The 22,125-nt window shown below is 46.0% G+C and overlaps 1 protein-coding gene across 4 annotated transcripts in view; it reads right to left on the bottom strand.

The window, feature by feature from the left end:
• Positions 1-22,125, bottom strand: part of LOC115396391 (plectin-like) — a 131,661-nt gene that overhangs the window by 19,680 nt on the left and 89,856 nt on the right. The window contains exons 3-24 of one of the 4 annotated variants that reach the window (XM_030102265.1): positions 17,283-17,344; positions 13,269-13,358; positions 12,629-12,664; positions 12,199-12,276; positions 12,026-12,118; positions 9,982-10,148; positions 6,937-7,052; positions 6,752-6,852; positions 6,016-6,135; positions 5,337-5,432; positions 5,133-5,260; positions 3,464-3,557; positions 2,781-2,935; positions 2,377-2,698; positions 2,175-2,252; positions 1,908-2,069; positions 1,685-1,789; positions 1,502-1,597; positions 1,288-1,413; positions 1,051-1,203; positions 810-964; positions 586-712 (exon numbers count right to left, since the gene is read on the bottom strand). In XM_030102265.1, the coding sequence (XP_029958125.1) occupies positions 586-712; positions 810-964; positions 1,051-1,203; positions 1,288-1,413; positions 1,502-1,597; positions 1,685-1,789; positions 1,908-2,069; positions 2,175-2,252; positions 2,377-2,698; positions 2,781-2,935; positions 3,464-3,557; positions 5,133-5,260; positions 5,337-5,432; positions 6,016-6,135; positions 6,752-6,852; positions 6,937-7,052; positions 9,982-10,148; positions 12,026-12,118; positions 12,199-12,276; positions 12,629-12,664; positions 13,269-13,358; positions 17,283-17,344 (2,660 nt within the window). Of the gene's footprint in view, positions 1-585; positions 713-809; positions 965-1,050; positions 1,204-1,287; positions 1,414-1,501; positions 1,598-1,684; positions 1,790-1,907; positions 2,070-2,174; positions 2,253-2,376; positions 2,699-2,780; positions 2,936-3,463; positions 3,558-5,132; positions 5,261-5,336; positions 5,433-6,015; positions 6,136-6,751; positions 6,853-6,936; positions 7,053-9,981; positions 10,149-12,013; positions 12,119-12,198; positions 12,277-12,628; positions 12,665-13,268; positions 13,359-17,282; positions 17,345-19,645; positions 20,052-22,125 lie in introns of those variants that run through there. The other 3 variants (XM_030102264.1, XM_030102261.1, XM_030102263.1) reach the window with 3 other exon arrangements.

Here is a 22,125-nt window from a genome sequence, read left to right as displayed (position 1 = left end):
CTTCATCTCTTACGATACAGTGAGGGATGTGGCTCAAGTCTCTAAACAAATAAAGATAATCTAAAGCAATTTTACAATGAAAGCTGAATTACAGCAGAATAAAGGATGACTTTGAGTCAACAATTCCACAATTTTTTCATTATAAGTTTTACATTTTAAGTACTTTATTATTAAAATAAATTGAATTTGGGTGAAAAGAAACTGAAAATACATTTAATAAAACAACTGTTATTATAGAAAGCCTATGTCTATAAACAATGCTTTGAAATTAAATTAAAATATGCCACAACACAACACAATAAAGTAAAATTAAGTTAATTATAAAATCTGATGTCAATCCAGAAAATTGGCTTCAATTTTTATCATTTAACCAATTTGGGGTTGTGGCTAGCAGTGGGGTAAAAGCAGAAGCCAATCCATCACAGAACAATCGCACAAATTATGGTCAACCAATGAACCTCTAACACTCGACTCAAAGCCAGAAATTCTTGCTATGAGGCAAGAGAGCTAACCACTACACCACCGTGCCATCAATAAGCGTTTAGGGAAAATACGAAAATCAAAGCTAAAGTGGGTGAGACGAACCATGGTGATGTTCCAGGAGCGGATCTGTGTGAAGTCCCTCATCAGGTACTGCCAGGACAGCAGGCTCTTCATGTCCGTGTGGAGCAGCTGCCACATGGACACCATCTGCTGATGACCCGAGTCCAGACTGGAGCCAGACACAAATTCAACACGTGTTGCGTTAGTCTCTGCACATCTGACTGTAAATCTGAAGAAAGTCCGTTCTTCTCTTTCTGAGTTCGTACCTGGAGACGCTGTCCACGGCCTCCTTATTGACCGGAGGGACCAGGAAGCAGACCGACGGCACCACCGCCTCGTGTCCGGAGCGGTTCAACACCTTCCACTTGAAGGGCTGGGAGTTGTTGAGAAGAGCACACTCGTCTCCCTTGTGGACGGTGATCTGAAACACAATCCAGGCTCAGTTTCCTGCTGACTGTAATGAATGAATGGATGGATGGCTCCACGCTAGCTATGGACTCCTCTCACCTCCTGCTGCTTGAAGTCGCAGACGGCCTGGACGGGCAGCTTTCCCTTGATGGAGGTGGTGGGGTTGCGTGGTTTCAGCTGGATGATGGACTTGGCTCTCTTGTTCAGGTTGGTCACCTGGCTCTTGAACTCGTTCAGCTGCTCTTTCTCGTCCTGGTCAAATGAAATCAGAAACTCGGTTGTAGAAACAGGAACAGGAAAGCCCCTGCCTCGATGTGTCTTGGCTCGTCTCCTCACCACGGCGTCCTGCAGCAGGTCCTCCAGGCGCGTGGCGGTCGTGGAGCGGTCGCAGCTGTATTTCTTTTTCATGTTCTCCTGCATCTTCTTCATCTTGTCCTGAGTGTCTTTCACATCAGCGAAGAACTGCAGAGACGGGAGGCTGTGTGAGAACGGATTCTGGATGTGCAGAATACTTACAGCAGAGCAGATTTCAGATTTCAGAGTTGCACACCTGGTAGTAGGCTGTGTTTTCCTTGAGATGAGCCTCGATGCAGCAGCACAGCTGCAGGATCCAGCTCCACTGGGTCTGCAGGGCGGCGGTAAAGGCCTGCAGGACAGCGGGAGAAGCCACACGGGGTCACTGTGGTGCCTCATTGGGAATTTTATCTAAAACAAGTCGTTCAGCCGAACTCACCTCAACTGTTTTCTTTCCAGGATGTCCATCCCTGACGAGTTTGTCTCCCAAGGCCTGGATGTCATTGACCTTCCTCTCCCTCAGCTCCAGCTCTCGCATGAGACCCTGAAGAAGCCAAATCACACAATCAGGATTTAAAAGCAGACTGAGGAGAATTAAAAGGGGCTGAAATTCACAGGTTACGCTGCTAAATGTCTCGTCTCGCTTCGCTTGCTGAACCCACCGAGTAGTTGTCTTTCTTGACCGTCATGTTGGTGTTCCTGTCACTCCAGTCGTAGTTGACCTCCTCCTCCTCTTTGTCGTTCAACCACATCAGCTCTTTGGTGGCGGCGCTGACGAAGGCGTGCAGCGCGTCCAAGTTCCTCAGGCGGGACTTGGAGGAGTTCTACAGAAAGCATTAAAGCGTCATGAAAATGGGTTTTTCCAATACTGACAACCTGAATGTACAAAGAAACTAAAATAACAATGAAGCAACGTTAGAAATACTCACCAGTAGTTTTCCGTACTGCAGGTCCAGTTTTCCCAGGTATTCTTTGTATGCGGCCTTGCTGATGGGTGACAACTGGCTCTGGAAAGGTGAAACAGACGCGAGTGAGACAGACGGAAGCACTGTAAACAACCTGAAGGGACAATATGTCCAAGCAGCTGGATGTGACTCGTGAGAATTAATGAATAATTTATAAATAAATCACCTCGTCGGCCTTGGCCCGCTCGATCTTGGACTTGAAGTCCTCGACGGTCTGGTGCAGGCCTCGGTGGCTGCCCAGCTGGGACTCCACGGAGGGCAGATCGGAGCCCCACTCCGACTCGTCGATGCGGCGCTGGTTGTCCTCCACCCAGGCCAGCAGGTCCTGGACGTAGCGCAGGGTCACGTCGTCCAGTTCGGGCCGCGGCTTCATGCTGGGCTGCTGGGCCGACTGCTTCAGGGAAATGGTGGAGATCGACACCGCGTTCTTCAGACGCAGGTTGTAGTCGCTGCGCAGGTTGACCAGGCGCTCGTGAAGACGGTAAACTCTGCGTACAGAAATACCCCCCAGGAATGTTAACAAATCCCAACCTTTGTTAGGATGAAGTTGAATGAGTTGAGTGAACCTACCTGCGGTACATCTGGTCAGCCTGAGGGTGGCGCCCATCCTTGAGAACCTGCACGTCATTGAACAGCAGGCGGACCACGTTGTCTGCCTTGTCCAGCTCTCTTTCCACTTCTGCCGTGTGCTGAGGAGGCTTCCCTGCGTTCATCAGACGGATATCCTGGAAGACGGGGACACAGAATTTGATTTTAAGGTCACACTTTGATCAACAGCCATATCTTAAGTTGACCAGAGTTTTGCTCAATAAGAATGATCTGTTGAGGAATTTTTATAAACAACTGTTGCTCTGCGTCACTTTTCTTTCCTTGCTTTTCTCTGGAAAGCATGACTTCATTTTTCTAAATTTTGAGTTTAGTACAGAAGTACATAAATGCAATTTCTTCCATTATTTATCTTCTTTTATTCGCTGTGAAACACCCATTTTGCACGGTAACAACCTTTTGCTCTGCAAGCCAAGATGCTAGATACAACCAATAATGCAATAATGGCCAATAACATAAGAGATGTGACCATTTTCGATTTAATAAAGCCAATAATAACGGGAATGTTCATTCGATTCAGGATTTCTCAGAGCTGAAGGGCCACTTATGGCCCCCGAGTCTTATGGTGCACAGCTCTGCTCTACAAGAAGAAAATTCAAGTATCTGTAAAGCTGTTATTCGAAGAGCTGGACCTGAGGAGGACTCACCGTCTGCAGCAGCGCCTCCAGGTGGTTGAGCTGATCGTCAGACGCTCCAGACTCCATCTGGACTTTACTGTAAATCCTCTGGAGCCTCTCGAGTCTGAACAAAAGAGAAATGAAGATCAGTGAGACAAAAACACCTCCGTGGTCATCAGCCAGTCACCAAAGAGTCGCCCTGGACTGTTCAAGAGATCAAAATCACTCACGGCCGCCGAGGACGCAACAAAAACTCGAGCTTATGAGGGTCGGAGACGAACGCCATATCTTATCTACCGCTGGAGTTAGCCCTCCTCACACTGTCGCCACTCTGTCGCTCAAAAAGCTCGCAGTGGGAGAAAATCTCCTCCGTTTACAGACAAAGAAGTCGAGTCTGCTCCGAGTCTCAGAGGCGAAAATAAGACAGGCGGACCGAGCACTTCCCAGACAATCCCATGACATGAAATCATGCCATTTTCCAGCCATGAGGCAAAATTTCTCCAATAAAAACTGCTGTGTCTCGTTGTGTTTCATCTGGCTTAATAGTATCTGATGATTTTCCAATTCTGCGTTGGAGAACTCATGACAATGAGGAAAGTAGTGACTGATGGGTGAGGAGAAAAGACTTGAACTTGGTCAAACTTGAAGCAGTTTGAAGAAAAAACTGAGGATTTAAGGTACATTTAAATAAATTCATGTCTCAGAAATACTAAACATTAGAACGGCAGGGATCACCGGTGAAACCGCGGTGCAACTGTATTTCAGGTGTATTTCAAATTACTGTAACTCCTCCCTACTTCGTGCAATTTTGTTCATTCAAACTGGAGGAATCAGCTACCCCTCCTAACCTTAAATCTATTATTATAGTGCTAAAAGGGTTAATAGCTCTCATCTGTGTTGACCTCCTGGTTTTTACCGATGTCATGCGAATGTTACCAACTGTTATGATACTGTCCAAGTTCCCTGATTTATTAAAAAGGCAGTAAAGATCACTGAAACTAATTGTCTTGAAAGTTATTATTGCAAAAAAATAACTGATGATGTAATTTAGTCATTGTCAAACTTTAGTCAACAAATCTAATTTGATCTGTATCGATCCTGGATTGAGAGTCTGCTGGGTCAGCGCTCGTATTGGTTCATCTCTTGGTTTTACTGTTCTGATGAAATACAGCAGAGGAATAGATAAGATGCAAAAGGAAGAAGTGACTTTATTTTGGCTACGATCCTTCTATCATGGATCTGTTATCCAGAAAAAAACCTCAGCTTTTAATTCAATCTAGAAATTATGTAATATTTTATATTATCAAATTGAACAGGCTGTGTGCCGCAGCAGAAGAACAGATCCATAAGAAAGCATTGAGATTTAAAATATAATCCAGATTTATATGTTCTGTGTGCAGAGGGCAGCTGGATTGGGGCAGAGAGGGTTAAGGAATAATTTAATTGCGTTCCCTCCTGTATTACTGCACAAACGTATTTCTGTGTTTAAAATGCAGTGTGTTATTCAAACGCTTTTCTTGTCAGTGTTACAGGAGAAAGTTGAGATTATTGTAATCCCATCAGGAAACACAGTTCATCTATTAGCCTGATTTTTGACAGACTGTCACGTCTGACCAACAGGATACTGTTTGTTTTCTGAAATTCGTGTGTTTGTTACTCAATCAGGTGATTATTTGGTAGCATCTGCTGCCGTCCTGACCTCTCAAACTCTATCCGGAGCAGCCGCTCTCTCTCCAGGATGGCCACATGCAGTCGACCCCATTCCTTCTCCACGTCGATGGGATGGTAGCCTGGAGGGACCTTCACCTGACCGGCATGCACGGCACTCTGTGCATAACAAACACAACAGATTAGTCAAAATGCATTTGATCAATGTTCGGGAGGAAAAGAGAGGAGAACGTACCTCGAATGTCTGGTAGATGTGTTTGGAGCGGTTCTTGTCAGACTCTTTCACTGGCAGCTCGCTCTCTTTGAATTTCAAGAACTGACGCCAAAGAAGCTACGGAAAATAAAAACGTAGAAAATCGACAATTATAGAGGCAATCTACAGCTTTCTTTGAAAATGATTTAAATGTCTCTTGATGAGAAGACAAAGTGGCCCTGCAGCGGACGGGGCTGAAACAATGAGGCGACCTGACGTCTGTTCCCGTGACTGCTGGAAATCGAATCAACCGCAGAATCACAGAATCTAACTGTCTGAGTGAAGAGAGGAAATAAAACCAGGAGCAAACTTGACTTGGTACGCCGTTTTTTAAAGAAACCTACTCGTGACGGCGGTGCTCTGGTTTCACAGAGAATCAGAGAAACACTCTAAAGTCAGGCCAGAGTTTTGTCCTGAAGCGTGACGGAGAGGCAAAGTGGGAAAACTTAAAAGTTTAAATATGAAACATCTGTCTCTTGGCTGCTTGTTCTCAGCGGCGGTGCTGCCCCACCCACACTCCAGCAATGCCCCTGAATAGAGTTATCTAACAGCACACGCTCAGACGTTATGCTAGCCATTACACTTAAACACGCAAACTACTTTTTCTTGATCAGGATTGAGAGAAAACCTCAAAATATGTATGAACTAAAGCTCAGCTCACCTCGATCTCCTCATAGCTGGCGGGGAACTGCCTCTCCTCGAAGATCATGACATGGTGTCGGATCCACTGCAGGAGCAGAGTCACCAGCTCGTAGTATTCCTGCCAGCGCAGCTCCAGCTCCTGCAGGAGAGACGGCAGAGACGGTGAACAGCAGCTGACGGCGAACCTTCAGTCTCACACACACACACACACACAAACACACACACACTATCCTAAACTCAATTAGCTGCTCACAATCCAGGTCTTGTGAGCGTGAATGTGGAGATTGAGAGGAGAGGAGGGTGTCGCTGGACAGGGAGGGAGAAGTAAAACAATGGTGGGAGAAATAGAAACGTTCTTTCTCCTGGATTAGGCGATGAGAAATAATCTCTCAAATGGCTATTTAAAAAAACTGCACTGAATCAGATGATTTCAACAATGTATCTGTGGTTCTTTATGTTGAAGCAAAAGGAAACTCGTGGACACTTCTGAAGCAAACTGTGACCAATGTGTCGACACAGGTAAAGTTTTAAAACATGACTTCATATGCGACAAATCCCTTCCTTCTCTAGCAGCAGAAGCCAATTTCCTTCAATACTTCCTTTCACAAGACTCCCATTTGTCTCTGAAACGCTTCTAGATAACAAAAACCTTGTTTCTAAGAGTCACAGGGTACGTCAGTTTAAAATAAACACGATCATGTTCCAGCAGACATCTGTGTGACCATTTCTAACGCAGCCTCTCCTCCTCTGCTTACAGTGGTTCTGGTGCCGTGCACTTCGACCCGAGGCATGGCGTCGTACAGGGACGACACGTATGTGATGATGGATTTCTCGTCAGGGTGCGGCACGTCGACGTCTGAAAGAGCGAGGGAACACTGAGTCGGGGCTTCAGCGAGGAGCTACAGAAGGTTTTCGTGTGCTGAGCGTCGAGGAGACGAACCCTCGGGGTCCAGCAGGCGCGTCACGCCCAGGTCCCTCTCCGCCACGCTGAACGCCTGCTCCAGGTTGTCCTGGTTGCTCTGTCGGTACACTCTGCCCATGTCGATGAGCCTGGGGCTGGGAAACAGAGAAACACCAATAATCATCAGGATGGAAGGACATTAACTGAACACGTTTTTAAAGAAAGGCTGTTTTCATCTGGTGTTCTGCAGAAATTCCAATAGTTTATTCATTAAATGAGTTGTAGGGATTCATTTCTACATATTTTAAGTCCTTCCCTCTGCCATCAGAGTCCTACTGCTACAGTAAAATCTCACAAGCTTTAGGAAGCTTGCAAAAACATTTTCCAATGAGTTTCTGTTTTATAAGTGAGTGACAGCATCAATCGAGCTTTATTTTATTTCCTGCTTTGGATTGACTTCCCCTGACTGGACTTACATCCCAGATTTTTTTTTATAAACAACGTTCTTGCTTCAAAAGTTGTGAAACCAACATGAAAAAAATCCCTTTTCATGTTTCCTTTTAAGAATATTTTAACATGAAAGCCCAAATGTCACAAGACAGGAACAGATTATGCTTAAATTGGTGCTTAAATTGGTGACTGTCACAGTTTGGAACAAGATGAGAGGAATGTTATTTTCCTACAGTTTTTTTTATAAAAAAATTATGAAAAAAAATTCATAGAGGATAAAAATCAATGTATGTGGTATATTGTGAATGAATTATAATTCTATTATCAGTGTAACAGTGAAAACAGTTCCAAACAATTAAAGATGTTTCATTTCTGTATTAAAAGCTTTTTAAAACCAGAGTTGGTCCGTCTTCCATCCCCGTGCGGCCGCAGCCTCTCTCACTTCCTGCCACTGGCTAAATACTAGAAAAACAAGTCCACCTGCTCGCTTTGTGAGAAACCTGTAGCAGCACCTGCCTGCTTCTGTCCTCTGGCTGTTTGACTCTCAGAGCATCTATAGATGGAATGTTAGGCGGCGAGCGGGCGACCAGCCACGGCACGACTCCCGGAGAAGCCCGTCGCCGCTCAGCAGGCATGCATGAGCGATTATTACTGAACAGATACATTAATTCTTCACATGCAGTCAAGTGAGTGATTGGGATTCGTACATCTCTCTGACGCGTGGCGGCGGATGCACTGTACTAACGGCGTACACGGGCGCAGCCTCCACCCGGACGGAGCGCCGCGAGCGCTGCCCCTCTCTGCCGTGGAAGCTGTGAGGCCTCCACCCGTGGCCCAGCTCCTCGCTGCTGGAGCGAGCCCCCGAGCTCTGAGAGCCCCTCCCCGAGTCCCAGGAGGACGCCTCCGAGGGGACGTCCTCGCACAGCATGACCACCCGGTCCTCCACATCGCTGACGGAGCGCGACACCTTCCTGCCCACGAAGCTCAGGCTGCGCTTCTTCTGCCTGGGCTTCTTCCTGGAGCTGAACATGGCAGCCGGCTGCAGCTCACACAAGTCCAAGCAAATCCACGTCCTGGTTGCCCATCATCTTCTAAAAACTCTCTTATTAATTCCTCATAAAAGTTAGAAAAACCTCAAGACTGATCTTCGACCACACTTTCCAAAGCGTCCGTCAGCTTTGCAAATCCAGATCAGAAAGCTTTGTATGTTTTCAAATCCTGGACATCCCGTCCTGACCGATGCCTGAGCACAAACTAACAGCGCAGCTTTCACAGACACACACACTCACACACAGTGTTACAGGTACGCCCACACACACACCACACCCTTGACATTTATGAAAAGCAGAAGCGAGCCAGCCTCGACTGCAGGTACATGCTCAGGTTGAAGGAAACCTGTCCCTGCAGGCATCTTTTTCACTCCAATCATAATGGCGATGATGAAAAAGCAAACATTTCTTCAATATAATTCCTCCTTTTTCTATTTTGCATTGTTATAAAACCAAGCACTTTTTATTGACGGAGCTTCCTGAGAAACCCGACAACATTTATTTCCCATGATGCCACCAAACAAAGGCAATCTCCAGTCGCTAAACCCAATCTAACAACAGCTTTGGAGGGGATTGCAATGTTTACGGTTCAACAGCAAGGAGGACAGATTTTACTTTCTGATAGGGAGGTTTAAACTGTTTCACAAGCCCATCAGATTTAACAGAGACATCATGATCTCAAAAATAACACCTTAATACCGAGACCGAGTCCAGAATGACTCAGAGCCAACACCTACGCCTGGTATTCTGAGCCCAGAGGCTTCAGAGGATCTTGGAGACACATGAATGCAGACGTTCTTAAAAGGTGTGAGTGCTGTTAGGTGGAGTTACTAGAAAACAAAAAAACAAAAAATAGATTTTTAAAGAAAGGCCAGGTAAAGGCAATGAATCATTTAGATACTTTTGCCGTTCATGTTAATCTCAACTGTTACGATGCAAAATGACTTGAATCCTTCTGTAACTGTTTATGGCTCGTTGCAGTTCAGTTTAATGAATGAATTAGCCATTAAACTGTTGAATAATTGAAGGAATTGAAAAAAACTTTCCATTATCTAGTTGAAAGACATTTTTATTGCTTAATTTGTTGAGATTGTAATGAGATATTAGCTCATGAATTGAGCTGCAGACTGTGCATGAGTAAATACTAAAGCTCAAATTGAAATCTCCCTTCTACCATGAAAAGAGTTTTACTTTTTGTTGGAAGCAGAGAAAAACAGAACATTTAGATTACAGAATCCGGCTAAGTCGAGCCAAATACGCTTCAAATCCAGGACGGAAAGGGTTAAAATCAACAGAGCCCTCACTGTAAAACAGCCGGCTAAAGAGCTGAGATGTCTTCTAAGTGCTGAGGGCAAGAGCTTAGTGTTGGTGCGCCGGTTAAAACTGGAATATTATCAAAGGTAATTTGACATTTGAAGGCATTCCAGAGGCTCACTCCTGCTCCGCTGCACGCCACATTAAATTAAACTTATAGGGGATGGAGCTTTATGACCTTAAAGAGTAATTAGAAAGCCCCGCATCCCCAGGCTGCACTGCTGTACCTGCCAAGCGTGACAGAAAAGGCTTGTAAAGGCAGCAGACTCACTAGTGCTTGTGTATGACGGCGTTGAAGAGCTTGCCGTCCCTCCAGCTGGTGGTGAAGTTGTCGCAGCGGATGCCCTGGTAGTCGTCCGTCATCCTCTGGGACCAGAGCAGCAGCTTCTCTTTGGCCGTCATGTCCTCCGACTGGCCGTTCACCTGAATGTCTGAGATCTGGAGCGATCCGAGCAGAAAGACAACGTCAGCGCCGAGGCACACAGAGGGATTGTGGGTAATGTACGCTGAGGAAATTTGGAAAATAAAATTAGTCATTAGTGGAAACCAAAAGACCCAGTTTTTAATTTTAATTTCAAACTGATCTGTTTTAATGGTGCATTCATGAACAGCTGTCTCACTGGGTAACTTTTCCAACCTCCCAAACACTTCGGAACGCTTTCCAAGTGGGAATAAACAGCTTGGAATGTAGAAGGTCCCACAAAAATATCACTTTTTAAATACATACCATGTAATAAAGATACATTGTTTTTGAGGTAAAAACTACTAAACAAGGGGTGTCAAATATAAGGTCCAAGAGACAAAAAAAAACTTCCTCAAGAGGCTCCAATCTGGCCCAGGAAAACTTCAAGTAAATATAGAAGCGAGTGATTTTTCAACACAGTTTGTCAGGATAAGGTTTTTTTTTTTTTTTTTTTTTTTTAATGTGCAAAAATGCTCCAAAATGGAACTTTTTTTTTTTGGACAGGTCAGAGAATTTTGCTGAGATTCTTTTAATTTTTGGCACTAACTGAGAAACGTTGTGCAAAAACAGACTTTTCAAAACTTCTACTCAGTGCTACAACAAAGAAACTTCTAATGTGAAATCTAAAGGCTAACCCGGTGTTATTTTACCAGTGGGCTCACTGTGGACGACACTGGGCTCGTATGAGGCCTCTGAAGTAAAATGAGTTTGACATCAAGGCATTAGTCTTACAAAGTTTGCTGCCGACAAAAGCAGATATATTTCAGTATAAATAAAGTAAACATTATTGCTTCATGAGCAAATGTGATGCCGTATCGTTTGTCTACCTGCAGACGAGTTTCTGAGTTTGCAGCTGCATGAATGCACCATCAGTGTTTTTTAATCATGAACATAATTTATCTTTCACCATTGATTTTGTATTGTTTCTTATTATTAATACCAGTCGATTTGAGTATTTTTTTCTGGATTGAGTTGCTTGATTTTGAAAACCACCGAGGCAGCTGTGACACACAGATAAAGTTTCATTCAGGAAGCTTGAGTGGAGAAGATGAATCATGGCAGGCAGGAGTGGTGGCTTGAACCTCCTGTTTTTTTATCTTGCAAATCTGCAAACAATGTGTCATAAGGACGTGAAATAAAGTAAATAAAGAGCTCCATGTATCGGCTCACTGTTTGATATTACAGCAACACGAAGTGAAGCGGGGCAGCGTTGATAAGATGGAAACTTTACTCCTTCGGCGTTCGATGCCAAGTCTTTATGAGTCACCAGCAGCCACCACCCAGCTGTCTGATTTTCCTCCTTTTGTATCACAGTATAAAGACTGGGAACAGTGTGTGTGTCTACAGGGCACACACTGTGTGCACGCCACCGTCTCCGTCCTTTCCCATGCTTCACATCAGCTGCTCCTTTCTTTTTTTCCTCTCAATATGAATCCAAAGCGCTGTTTTCTGTGCCTGTGAGGGCGAGGCTGGGATGCCCGGGGAGTTCTGCCCTGGCACACACAGGAAGCGTGTTTGGAGCATGTCAATATGTCTGACACCCCGCTCGACACACCCGCTCCTCTGGGAGAGGCTGACTCATGCACACACACACACACGCCCTGATGGTGTTTAATTTCTCCGAACAGTTCATCCGATCCGGGCCGTGTGGCGTTAGTGTGTTAAGAGAGGAAATGGGTAATGTGAGCGTCTGTCGATGAGAAAACGTGTATTTTTAGGTGGAGTTTCCAAGAGGAGGGTCCATCGTTCTGATTGGCTCCGTTGGAGAAACAGCAGTGGAGAGCAGCAGATCCCAGAGACAAGGCGACAGAGTAATAATAAAATGGAACACAACACTGACAGAGGAGGAGACCTGGAAGTGGAGGATGATGGTCCATATTAACCCCAGGGTCAGCTTGGGGTTCCCGTCGGCGATGTCGTCATTCCTGATGTTGACCAGCTTGACCTGGGGAGACATTCGCGGGTGATCAGAGCGTGGAGCGAGCGCACCCAGGCGGTTTCAGACTCTGTTTTCACGCAGCTCACCTGCCGATGTTTGAGGAAGTCCAGCGCTATCTGGACATTCTGCAGCTTGTGGAATCGCATGCGGCCTTTCTCTCTGGGCTGTGGAGGAGGAAGAGAAGGCGTGTTCAGGTACTATGAACGTTCTGCACCGCTACCAGAGACAGAGACGGTCCGTATGTTGGAGCAGAAGAAAGGAACAGAAATCTATGGAAAACACTGAATACTCAGTGGGATGAGTGGCGAAACTCAATAACGCCGCAATCAGGCCTAAAGAGTCAGGGATTCTTGACCCTCTTGTTGTTCGTCACTGTCCCACATAAAGGAAAAATTAGGAAACGCTTAATGAACTGCATGAGCCAAAAGAGAAAAACAGTTATTTTGACCATGAATGGAGTGGAGGACCATGCACAGCCACAACGGAACACGATGCTGAAGTGAAGGAGCCACTCACCAGCCGGGCGCTCCTCACCACGTCCCTCTCCCTGGGCTGACCCCCAGCGGAGAGGACGCCCGGGCCACACGGCAAAGATCGGAGGTTAGAGGGAAGGAAGAAGTCGAGAAGAAGTGAGGATCAGACAGGCGAACAGAACACACCCGGACCAGAGAGGTGTTAATGTGGAAGCATTCGCGGGGCAGGTAAAGCTAACGGGGCATCGCCGTCGTGAGCAGCAGCAGAGAAGCTTCTCAACACTTCTGAATGCAAGAACGCAAAAAAAAAAAAAAGAAGCTGCCTGGCTTTGAAACGAGCCTCTGAGCATTAGGACTGAGAAAAGTTGAAGCAAGAGAAAAAAAAGAGAAGATGGCGAAGAAATGGAGCCCCCAGTTCAGATGAAACAATCAGAATAAATTCAGTAATCGGAGTCAGACTGAGGCAAGAGGACCTCATGAAATCAGTTAGGATCAAGTTCGTGGTTAGAGGATGAAGCATGGTTTAATTTACAGTCGTATTTGTATGGAAGCATATTGCAAATGGATAAAGAGTAAATCACCCAAAATGCAATTCACTTCCATACCTTTTGGCAAAAAGCACACAAAAAAAACAAACAAACCACAAAGCAAAACTGAAAACGGCAGCGATGCTCTGTTCTCACCAGCGTTTCCCCAGAGAGGACCTCCAGCAGCGAGATGAGGTTGTGTCCATCTCGAAGGTCTTCGTACAGATCTCCCACGTGGCGCTGCGACTGCAGAGCAAAGGGAAAACAGCGTTACGCCAACAACCACGCCACGCGTTTCAGAATCAGGCAGCGGCGACCAGTGCAGGTTGGTTTGAGAGTTTTCTGCAATCTGATCACAGGATTGCAGAGTAACAGCGGTTACAGTTTAACTGTGTTATTTTTGCAGCGCTGGCAGCGGTTTGAGAGCGAGATCAACCCGACACAGGCCAGGAATGCATCGCCGTCAGCAGCGGCGCCCAGATTCTCCTCCCAGCGCCCAGAGGCAGCTGTGAACCCTGAGAGGCTACGCAAAAAAAAAAAAAAAAAAAAATGGTGCTCTGGTAAATCAAGACAAAGGTGCGTTTGGGATCTTCTGGAAATCAGATATCTGACACATTGTTGTGAGCAGAGCGGTGGTGGAATTACACCCAGACAATGGAGTGAGTCAGAGGAGTGAGGGGAATTTAAAAAAACACAAGCCTGCACAGGAGGGGGGGGGGTATATACATGCATCAACACAGTCACCACCACCTACCTGTCCCCTCCAACGCTGAGGGATGAGATGGAGGGATGAGGATGGAAATGAGAGGAGGAGGAGAGGATGAGAAGACAAACACAACATGGATGAAACAGAGAGAGATGAAACACTGGTAAAAAAAAAAAGAAAAAAAGAAAAAAAAAAAAAGAAAAAGGACACTTCAGCCCTGAAGTGGAATGAGAGTAAATTTTTCTTTGCAAGTTCCAACAGCGGCTGATTTAACCAGGCAGGAATTCGTCCTGCTGCCTCTGCCTGCCTGGCAGCCAGGGTGAATTTGGTGAATGAATTTTAACACAGTGGCCACTAGAGGTCACTGTGGACTCTCCAAAACTCTCCCACCTCATGCCAGTTTTAAGTTGCTCTTTTCTTTCTTTTGCTCTTGAATATCGCCTGTTTCAAATTTAATTAATGGTGTTCTCAATAAAGAGCAGAGCAAAAATTTAACTGTATCGTGAAATATGTTCAAAAGAAGAATATGCATTTGTGGGATGAATTTCTGCCGGTCCTGAACAGCATGTCTTTGAAGGTCACGCCCCTGACCCCTGAGCTCCTTCCTACTGTTCAAGCTACGTCTCACTTTAAAACACCCCTCCCCAGTCATATGTTTTTCTGCTCCTTTCTTCTTTCAAGCGCAAACCGAGAAGGATAATGAGGCTCCTGCATTCAGGTCTGTGTAACGTGAGCAGAGACGAGCGTCCATCACCACCCGTCCATTACTCTGTCCCGCAGAGGCTGCGGTTTGTGTTTTGTTGCTGCTGAAAACGAGGTGTTACACGACAAACTGCCCTCCCAGATGTGAAATAAAAGGTCGTTTCAAGGTGAAAATCATTAGTGCAACAATGCTCATGGTTGTGGCTGACAGCCCCTTCACCCCAGACCCCCCGCTCTCTGTAAACAACACACTCCGACATGCCTCGTCTTGTGCTGGGTGCTTTCAGACCGAGGGAGGACGAGCCCCACCTCAGACTACATCGAGCCTTCGTCACTTTCATGCTTCATCTGATGTAAGGACCCAAAGTACAAAACAACTCCCCAAACTCTTCTCATGCTAGGTAGAGGTTTTACATTTAAAGTATATGATGAGTCATTTTATGTGGCTGTAGGATTACTGAACAATCTGCAGACTACTGACAGAAACTAGTCATTTCTTCTCCGTCTTCTACTTGAAAACTAAACGCTCTGCGTTGCTCAACCTTACGTAATGTGAAGAGATTTACTGAGTAGGAGACGCCACTGAGAGGCCCTTTACAGCTCCTCCTCAACCTACAGTCTCTCCACGTCGAGCCACACATTAAGTCATTAAATCAGTTTAGCTCCAGTTTAACCTTCTGTGCAGCGTCAACACTCTCCCTGCCGTATGTATTAATCAGTTCACACATTTCCATTTCACAGCTTCTACAGAGCGGTGCTGCCGTAAAACATGCAGGGTGTGTTTGGGCATTGTTTTTAGGAAATAAATGAAGCTTTTGACCAATTCCAGAGTCTAAAGAGCAGCTTATGGTGACAAGAGCTGGAGTAAAAGACGCGTTCGCCATGTAGGGAGAGTGGGTGAAGACTCACTTCTTTTTGTTTATACAAAAGCAACAATTACGCTGACGTGAAGATTTATGCGGCTCTCCGTGCATCAATGCGGGCCTTTCAGTTTTAGCCGGGCACTCGCGCCAGGCCCCGCCCAGGCCCGAGAGTCTGGGCAGCACATGTGCTACCGTTACACCTTAACGCTCGACGGAGCGAAGAGCTCTGGACTCAGACCGGGGTCTGCCTTTCACGGGGAGCTAAGCGAGTCCAGATGTGTGTGTGTGTGTGTGTGTGTGTGTGTGTGTGTGTGTGTGTGTGTGTGTGTGTGAGTCACCCTGCAGGATTCCCACTGAACGCTTAGGAAAAAGAGGAATGAGTTCCCACTATAAGTACACACACAGCGGCATGACGGGTTAACAGTTAACTTTTTACCTTCTTTTTCTATTTCTAGAAAAAATGTGAGGCCTCCATGTCTGTTGGGTGAAATTAATATAATGTAGAAGCACTAAATGTTCATGCATATGGGGGAGTTTCTTAGATAACAAGAAAGTATTGTGTTCCAGGGGAAAATCAGGCCTGCTAATGATCCTCTGACTTCCCTCCCTTCCTGACCTGTTTGCACCCCCTCCCCTCCCCGCTGAGTGTGTGATGCATTGGAGGGCTCTCAGCGAGGTGAGACCGGACGAGCGCCGACGGACGCTTCGCAGAGCGTCTCGCACGATGACAGGCCGGACTTCTGGCCAGAAGCGTGAAGCTGGTGACCGAGTGGGAAACAACCAGCGGCTGGCTGATGAGTGTTCACGGGGATACTGGGTAGTAACCACTTCTGCAGCAGACGGTTGAACGATGGATCACTTTTATGATAACAACCCGTAACTTAACGCTGCATGAAAGGAACCCGAGGAGACACGTGAGCCTCCTGCTGTCATAACAGCGCCTTTATTCATGACGTCAGTCCGTTGACTAATCCTGGATAACTGCAAACCAGGAATGAACCGATCCCCAGTTTGGGATCTTTAATTGCTTAATACCGTCATTTTAAGTGATTATGGCTGTAATCTCTGTGAATACAACCCAGCAGCTGTGCTCCAGGTGTATCACCATGGCTCTGAGACAGTGGGATCATGGCAGACACAGCACTCGGGAGTTTTCCATCTCCAAAGAAGGAAACCAAAAGCACTTCGTTTGATTATATTTATTTTAAGGCCTCCAATATTTCTTACACTATGCACACTAGCAGTATGTTTTGGACACAGCCAATTGTTAGAGTAGCTTGTCTTTCTGAATTTTCTCAACTTTCTGAATTGAATTTCTACTAGTATTTTACGTCTTTGATTTCATTACTGTGAATAATAAACTGCTAATTTGTATCAAACTTCTTGTGACATTGATAAATTGAGGTAATGACTTTTTTAAAAAATCTGCAATTTTATATAACCATAGTTAGAAAAAGGGTTTTTAAAATAGTTCTTTCCCCACCATGAACTCCATAACACGTTTATTTGTGATGGTTCACCACATACCACATCTATTTATCTGAATGTTTTCCAACACAAAGCAAGTCTGATTCTCTCTACATGTGCAGTTTCTAGTAGATACAAGCCTGAACTGCACCTAAAACCAAATATTGTGCAATTAAAAGCAAAATCAGGATGACAAATCCCAACACAATGATGTGTTGTTGAACTGGACCGCAGCTTCAGCCCTGGGTGATCTCTGTGGCTGTTGTGTAAGAGTGCAGTGAACCGCAATGTTTTGCTTTTGAGAAATATTAGTCCACTTTAAAGTGAAACTTGGTTGATCTCTATCTTAAATGTTTCTTTGTGTGTGTTTTACTGTGTGCGCAGAGGTGTGACCGTCTCACTGCAATGTGACAACCTGGAGCCGGTTCTTACCTTCATCAAATGCTTGTTCACCCATTTTGTGAAAGTCTTTTTCTGTACGCGATCCCGTTCATCTGCAAAACAGAAACATGGCAAACATCAGACACATGCAAAAAGAAGGGATAAAAAAAACACAAAGAAAGAAAAATTAATTGTCGAAAGTGACTCAATGGTGAGTTTGTTTGACAACAGCAGCTGGGAATTTCAAGACATTCCATACGAGAAGCAAAAGAGGAAGACAGCAGGACACCAGGAGGCCCAACGTGTTTGTTTCCTGCTGGACAAACAGTATTTATGTATTTATGACTTCACGTCAGCCTCTGAGTCACAACACATCGCAGCACGTTCCCCGTGTGCAGATGCATTGTTCTGGAGGTCACATCTCAGTGCGACACCACCGCCAGCTGTGCTCCCAGATGGCCACAACAATAAAAGCATCGGATCGTAAAGACGGTGGAATGCTCTTGAAGTGTGAAGATGCTCTTTTGCGATTGCCACAAGACATGGCATAACTATTACCGAGTGCAATTTCCCGACAAGAAGAAACACGGCCCTGGGTACGGGAATACACCCACTAGAGTCAACAAAGCCGGGAGTGTTGAGGAGTTACGGCAAAAACCGCAAGGTGTGTCTTTATTATGAACACAGCGGACGGATCGGCGCTCCTCCAGCTCCCCGAATGATCAAAAAGTTGAGATTTATTCAACAGCTTTGTGCCACTCCGATGGTTCTGGGCACGCTGATCGAACAGCGGTCAAGTTGACTTTACTCATTGATTCGCACAGGAACCGGAACCTCTGAACACAAAGACCTTGGTTTTATCGGTCTGAGGGAACGGATCAGTGACACACCCAGCAACGACAAGCTGTTCAGACGGCAGAATAACCAAACAGGCACCCAGAGGCTACACTGTTCTCCGGATGAGCGACTCTCTCCAAGCCTCTTCCAATGGAAACCTCATACCGAGACCTTTAACAGCGATCGATCACTCGGCCCCCGCATGTCTACTTCCTGTGATAACAGGTGACACACATCATGGAACACAAACGTTACTTTCCAATCTAAATACCAAACCGGAGGACTCGCTGCTCCTCCTTCAGTAGAAAGGCTGGTATGCAGGTGAATAGGGGCAGGGTGACCTTCCGACTGTCATGTGACCACACACACACACACACACACACACACACACACACACACACACACACACACACACACACACACACACACACACACACACACACACACACACACACACACACACACACACAAACACGATCCGGTGGGGCGTGGAGTTTATGGCGCCTTGAGTCCACACAAGTCAACGGCCGGACTGGAAAGTACTAAGACAAAGTAGACATTTGATGACCTGTGGTTAGAAACACTTTTCTGATTAGGACTACCGAGTAAGGAGGCATAAAGATGTGATGCTACGTTCAAAATTTAGAGTAAAAACACTTTTCTTTCAATTTTTACTTGTATTCATTCCAACAGTGTAAGCGAAGTCTCATTAAGAGACTGGAAATGTTAACTGAATTATATTTTTGTGGACAATTTAGAGTAATGTAAAGTTGTACTGCAGTTGTACTCAAGCATATATTTTCATTTGTCCGCGAAATTCTAGTGAGATTATTGAATGCAGCATGTGCTACTTTCAATTTTTTTTTTCAATGCGTTTAACGTTTGTCAGGCTGCTATCAAAGCTAAAGAGGCTGAGGATATTGGTCAGTCCTCCAGAGGCAAAGTAAAGGGTTGTACTGGGGAAAGAAAAAAAAAATCACAGTGGAAAACTCCAAGTCAGCAGCAGATTTTCATGGAAGACTGGTAAAAATAACTTTGTATAGAAAGAAGAAGGAGAAGCCTGAACGAGAAAGGGAACGTGTGAGACATCGTGAACGGCTGCTGCAAGGGGAGACAGACTGTAGAGGCAGTGACTCACTCACCCCGACCCACCGCGAGTGTGTGTGTGTGTGTGTGTGTGTGTGTGTGTGTGTGTGTGTGTGTGTGTGTGTGTGTGTGTGTGTGTGTGTGCGCTGTACAGGAGAAAACTGTGAATGGGCTTTGCTGACCAATGTGAGCTGAGGAAGCTGCTGATGCATTAGAAAAGGGGAGTTTCTTCTCCTTAAATGACTCTATGGGGAAAATCCTGGACGCTGCGGCGTCATCCGGTCAGTTACTGTAACTTTTCAAACAGGATGCATCGCAGTCGATGGACAGAATCATGCATTATACAGCACTGAAAATCAGCTACGCCTCAACACAAAAGGTGTGCAACCTGATCGCTGTCCAATTAAAGGCTCATCTCACCCGCAGCCTGGAAAAACACTAGCAGCAGCCTCGAACACAGAGGAACAATCAGACCGCCGTCACACCGGTACCTTTCCTGCCGTCCGTCGCCTTCAGCATCCCATAGTAGAAGCCGTCGTCCGAGGGCATCCTGTCTCTGCCCGTGCTGTTAGAGGAGACATTCCTGTACCTCTGCTGCTGAGAATTCATGTTCGTCGTTTCCCAACACACAGACTCCTGGTGGTAAAATATCCCCGGTGGGGGGGTCCGCTCCTTCCTCCTCCTGTCTGCCCCTCCGGCCCCTCGGTTCGTCCCCGAGCGCACAATCCAGCCGCCGCGATCCACTCAGAGCCTCGCAAACCTGTGATTTCTCTGCCTTGCTCTCCTCTGTGAAGCTCCTCACTGGCTCATTAGCTTCTGCTCTGCCCTCCGTCTTCCTGCCGAAGTTTTTTCTCTCTCTACTTTCCCTTTTCCTACCCGCTCGCTCAGTAATGCCTGTGGGCTACGAAGTCTGGGCCTGTCCTCGTGCGTGATGTGCAACTGTGTATTTAGTGGCTGGAGTGTGCGGAGGACACTGTGGGTAGGGCACGGAACACACCCCTTCCTCTTTCCTCCTGCGCGAGCAGAGGCGGGCGAGGGCGAGGTGTGGCAACCTGCAGCGCCGAATCGCTCGGGCTTGCACAAGTCGGTCCAAACTGAGTCAGAGGACACCATAAAAAGGTCTGAGGAGTCGCTCGAGGTGACTCTTTTCTGCTTTATCTTTGATGAAAAAACCAATTCCAAAGATTAAAGATTATCTAAAGACGGAGCTTCAAAGAGGTGTCTTCTTAGTCACTCCTGCATCCACACATCTCTGGCCAATCATTTCATAATCACAGCATTCCTCAGCCATGTCACATCGAGAGCAGAAAAAGGAGAAGAGATGGCGGGATGAGATAGTTTAGGGAAGGGCTGGATTTCCAGACGGGGCTGGTTGACCCCACCCTGCACGTCAGAGAGACTCTGAGAACTTCAGCATAACTCAGTGAACAACACCATGCAGAGAAAAACAGACCGGCGCTTTTTTAACTCTTCATTCCACAGCTCCAATAGAAGCACATTTCCAGTTTCCTTTGGGACTATTTGGCTCTGCTGAAAAAATCTCCACGTTTTCATGGTTTCATAGCCTCGACCGCTCAATTCCCCACTCTGCGGTCTTCACTCCAAATTACAGAAAAATGAATTCACCTCTTCTCATAAAGCAGATGTTTGTTTGTGTGTTTTTCAGGCACAAGCAAACAGTGTGTTGCAACTGTGCAAGTAAAGATTGCTGCTTTCGCCTCGATCCACGGAAACCTTTAGGCACATTTCTAAGATCACACCCACAAGATGAGCCGACGGTGATCGACTCATCATCAAAAAGACAGAGGGGGAAAAAAAGTTTGATTTTTTTTGCAGCATTTTCATTAAAACTGTTTTCACAGCCAGTTAGAAACCAGTTCAGTGACAGGAATTAAATAAAGCTTTGCCATCATCTGATCAAATAGTGCTGAGGCAGCCGGATTGGTGAGCCTGCAGTTACTCCATGAGTTCAGCTTTTCCTGTGAGGGCTGGGACCGTCTTATTTCTAATTTGAAATGCTGTATTAAAAAAAAAAAAAATGTTTCCTTGTAGCTAGGTGGTTAAAACCCCACAATCATTCAGTTTATCACAGGGCTTTGCGGCTGTATTTGACAAAGCTCCGCCGTAATGGTCCCCTATACAGTGTGTGTAGTATGTGCTGACAGCTGAGCTGGAGGCCAGGGTGTGTCTCCTCCGAGCTAAATCCTCCTCCTCCTCCCTGCGGCCTGGTGGATATACATCCCACCTCCCTACCAGCACTCACATCACTTCATCAAGCATCCCAGACCACTGGCGGGGGTATTTCAGCACGGCCTGTGTGAACATGACGGCACTTAATGTGTCAGTTCCACTGCATGAGTGTGTGTGTGTGTGTTGACTCAGTTCGAGCCACGTTAGCAAATTTGCAGACACACCTTCGGAGCTTCATACAATGTCTAGGCAAGCTGCGGAATTAAGGTGTGGTACGAGGAGAGGCAATTAAATCTGAAAAGAGGAAAAAGAGGACTGTAAAAACACTGATGTGGTCGGTGCCTAAAACTACACACTGTACCCCCGTGGAAACAGGCCGGCGTTCCGTTATCAATGAAAAACACAGGGGGAATGGTTTTCCTGCAGACTCAACAATAGGCGGGAGCTGGATCGGGCTGGAGCAGGGATCCATGAGGAGCTAGCAGGAGAACCCAGCAGGAACCGGCGATGGTGCAGAGAGTGGAACGTCTTAGTCATGAGAGCTTTTCCTCCAGAAGGGAGGCATATCATTAAGGTCTCAATGTGCTTATTACTCTGCGTCCGCATGTGGCTTCATCAAATCCAGATGTTTTTTTGTGACGAGAGCAGAGAGAGTGTTGAAAGAGAGAAGAGAGAAGATATTCACTCTGAATGACAGTCTGATCACTTCTTGATGCGAAGATTCATGTTCAAGTTTCTCCTCTTGCTTTATTCAGCTTACTGGACTTTAGTCTCTTTTTCT

This window comes from Salarias fasciatus, chromosome 11 (assembly GCF_902148845.1).
Source record: "Salarias fasciatus chromosome 11, fSalaFa1.1, whole genome shotgun sequence".
NCBI lineage: Eukaryota > Metazoa > Chordata > Actinopteri > Blenniiformes > Blenniidae > Salarias > Salarias fasciatus.
This window is presented reverse-complemented; position numbering and strand designations above follow the sequence as displayed.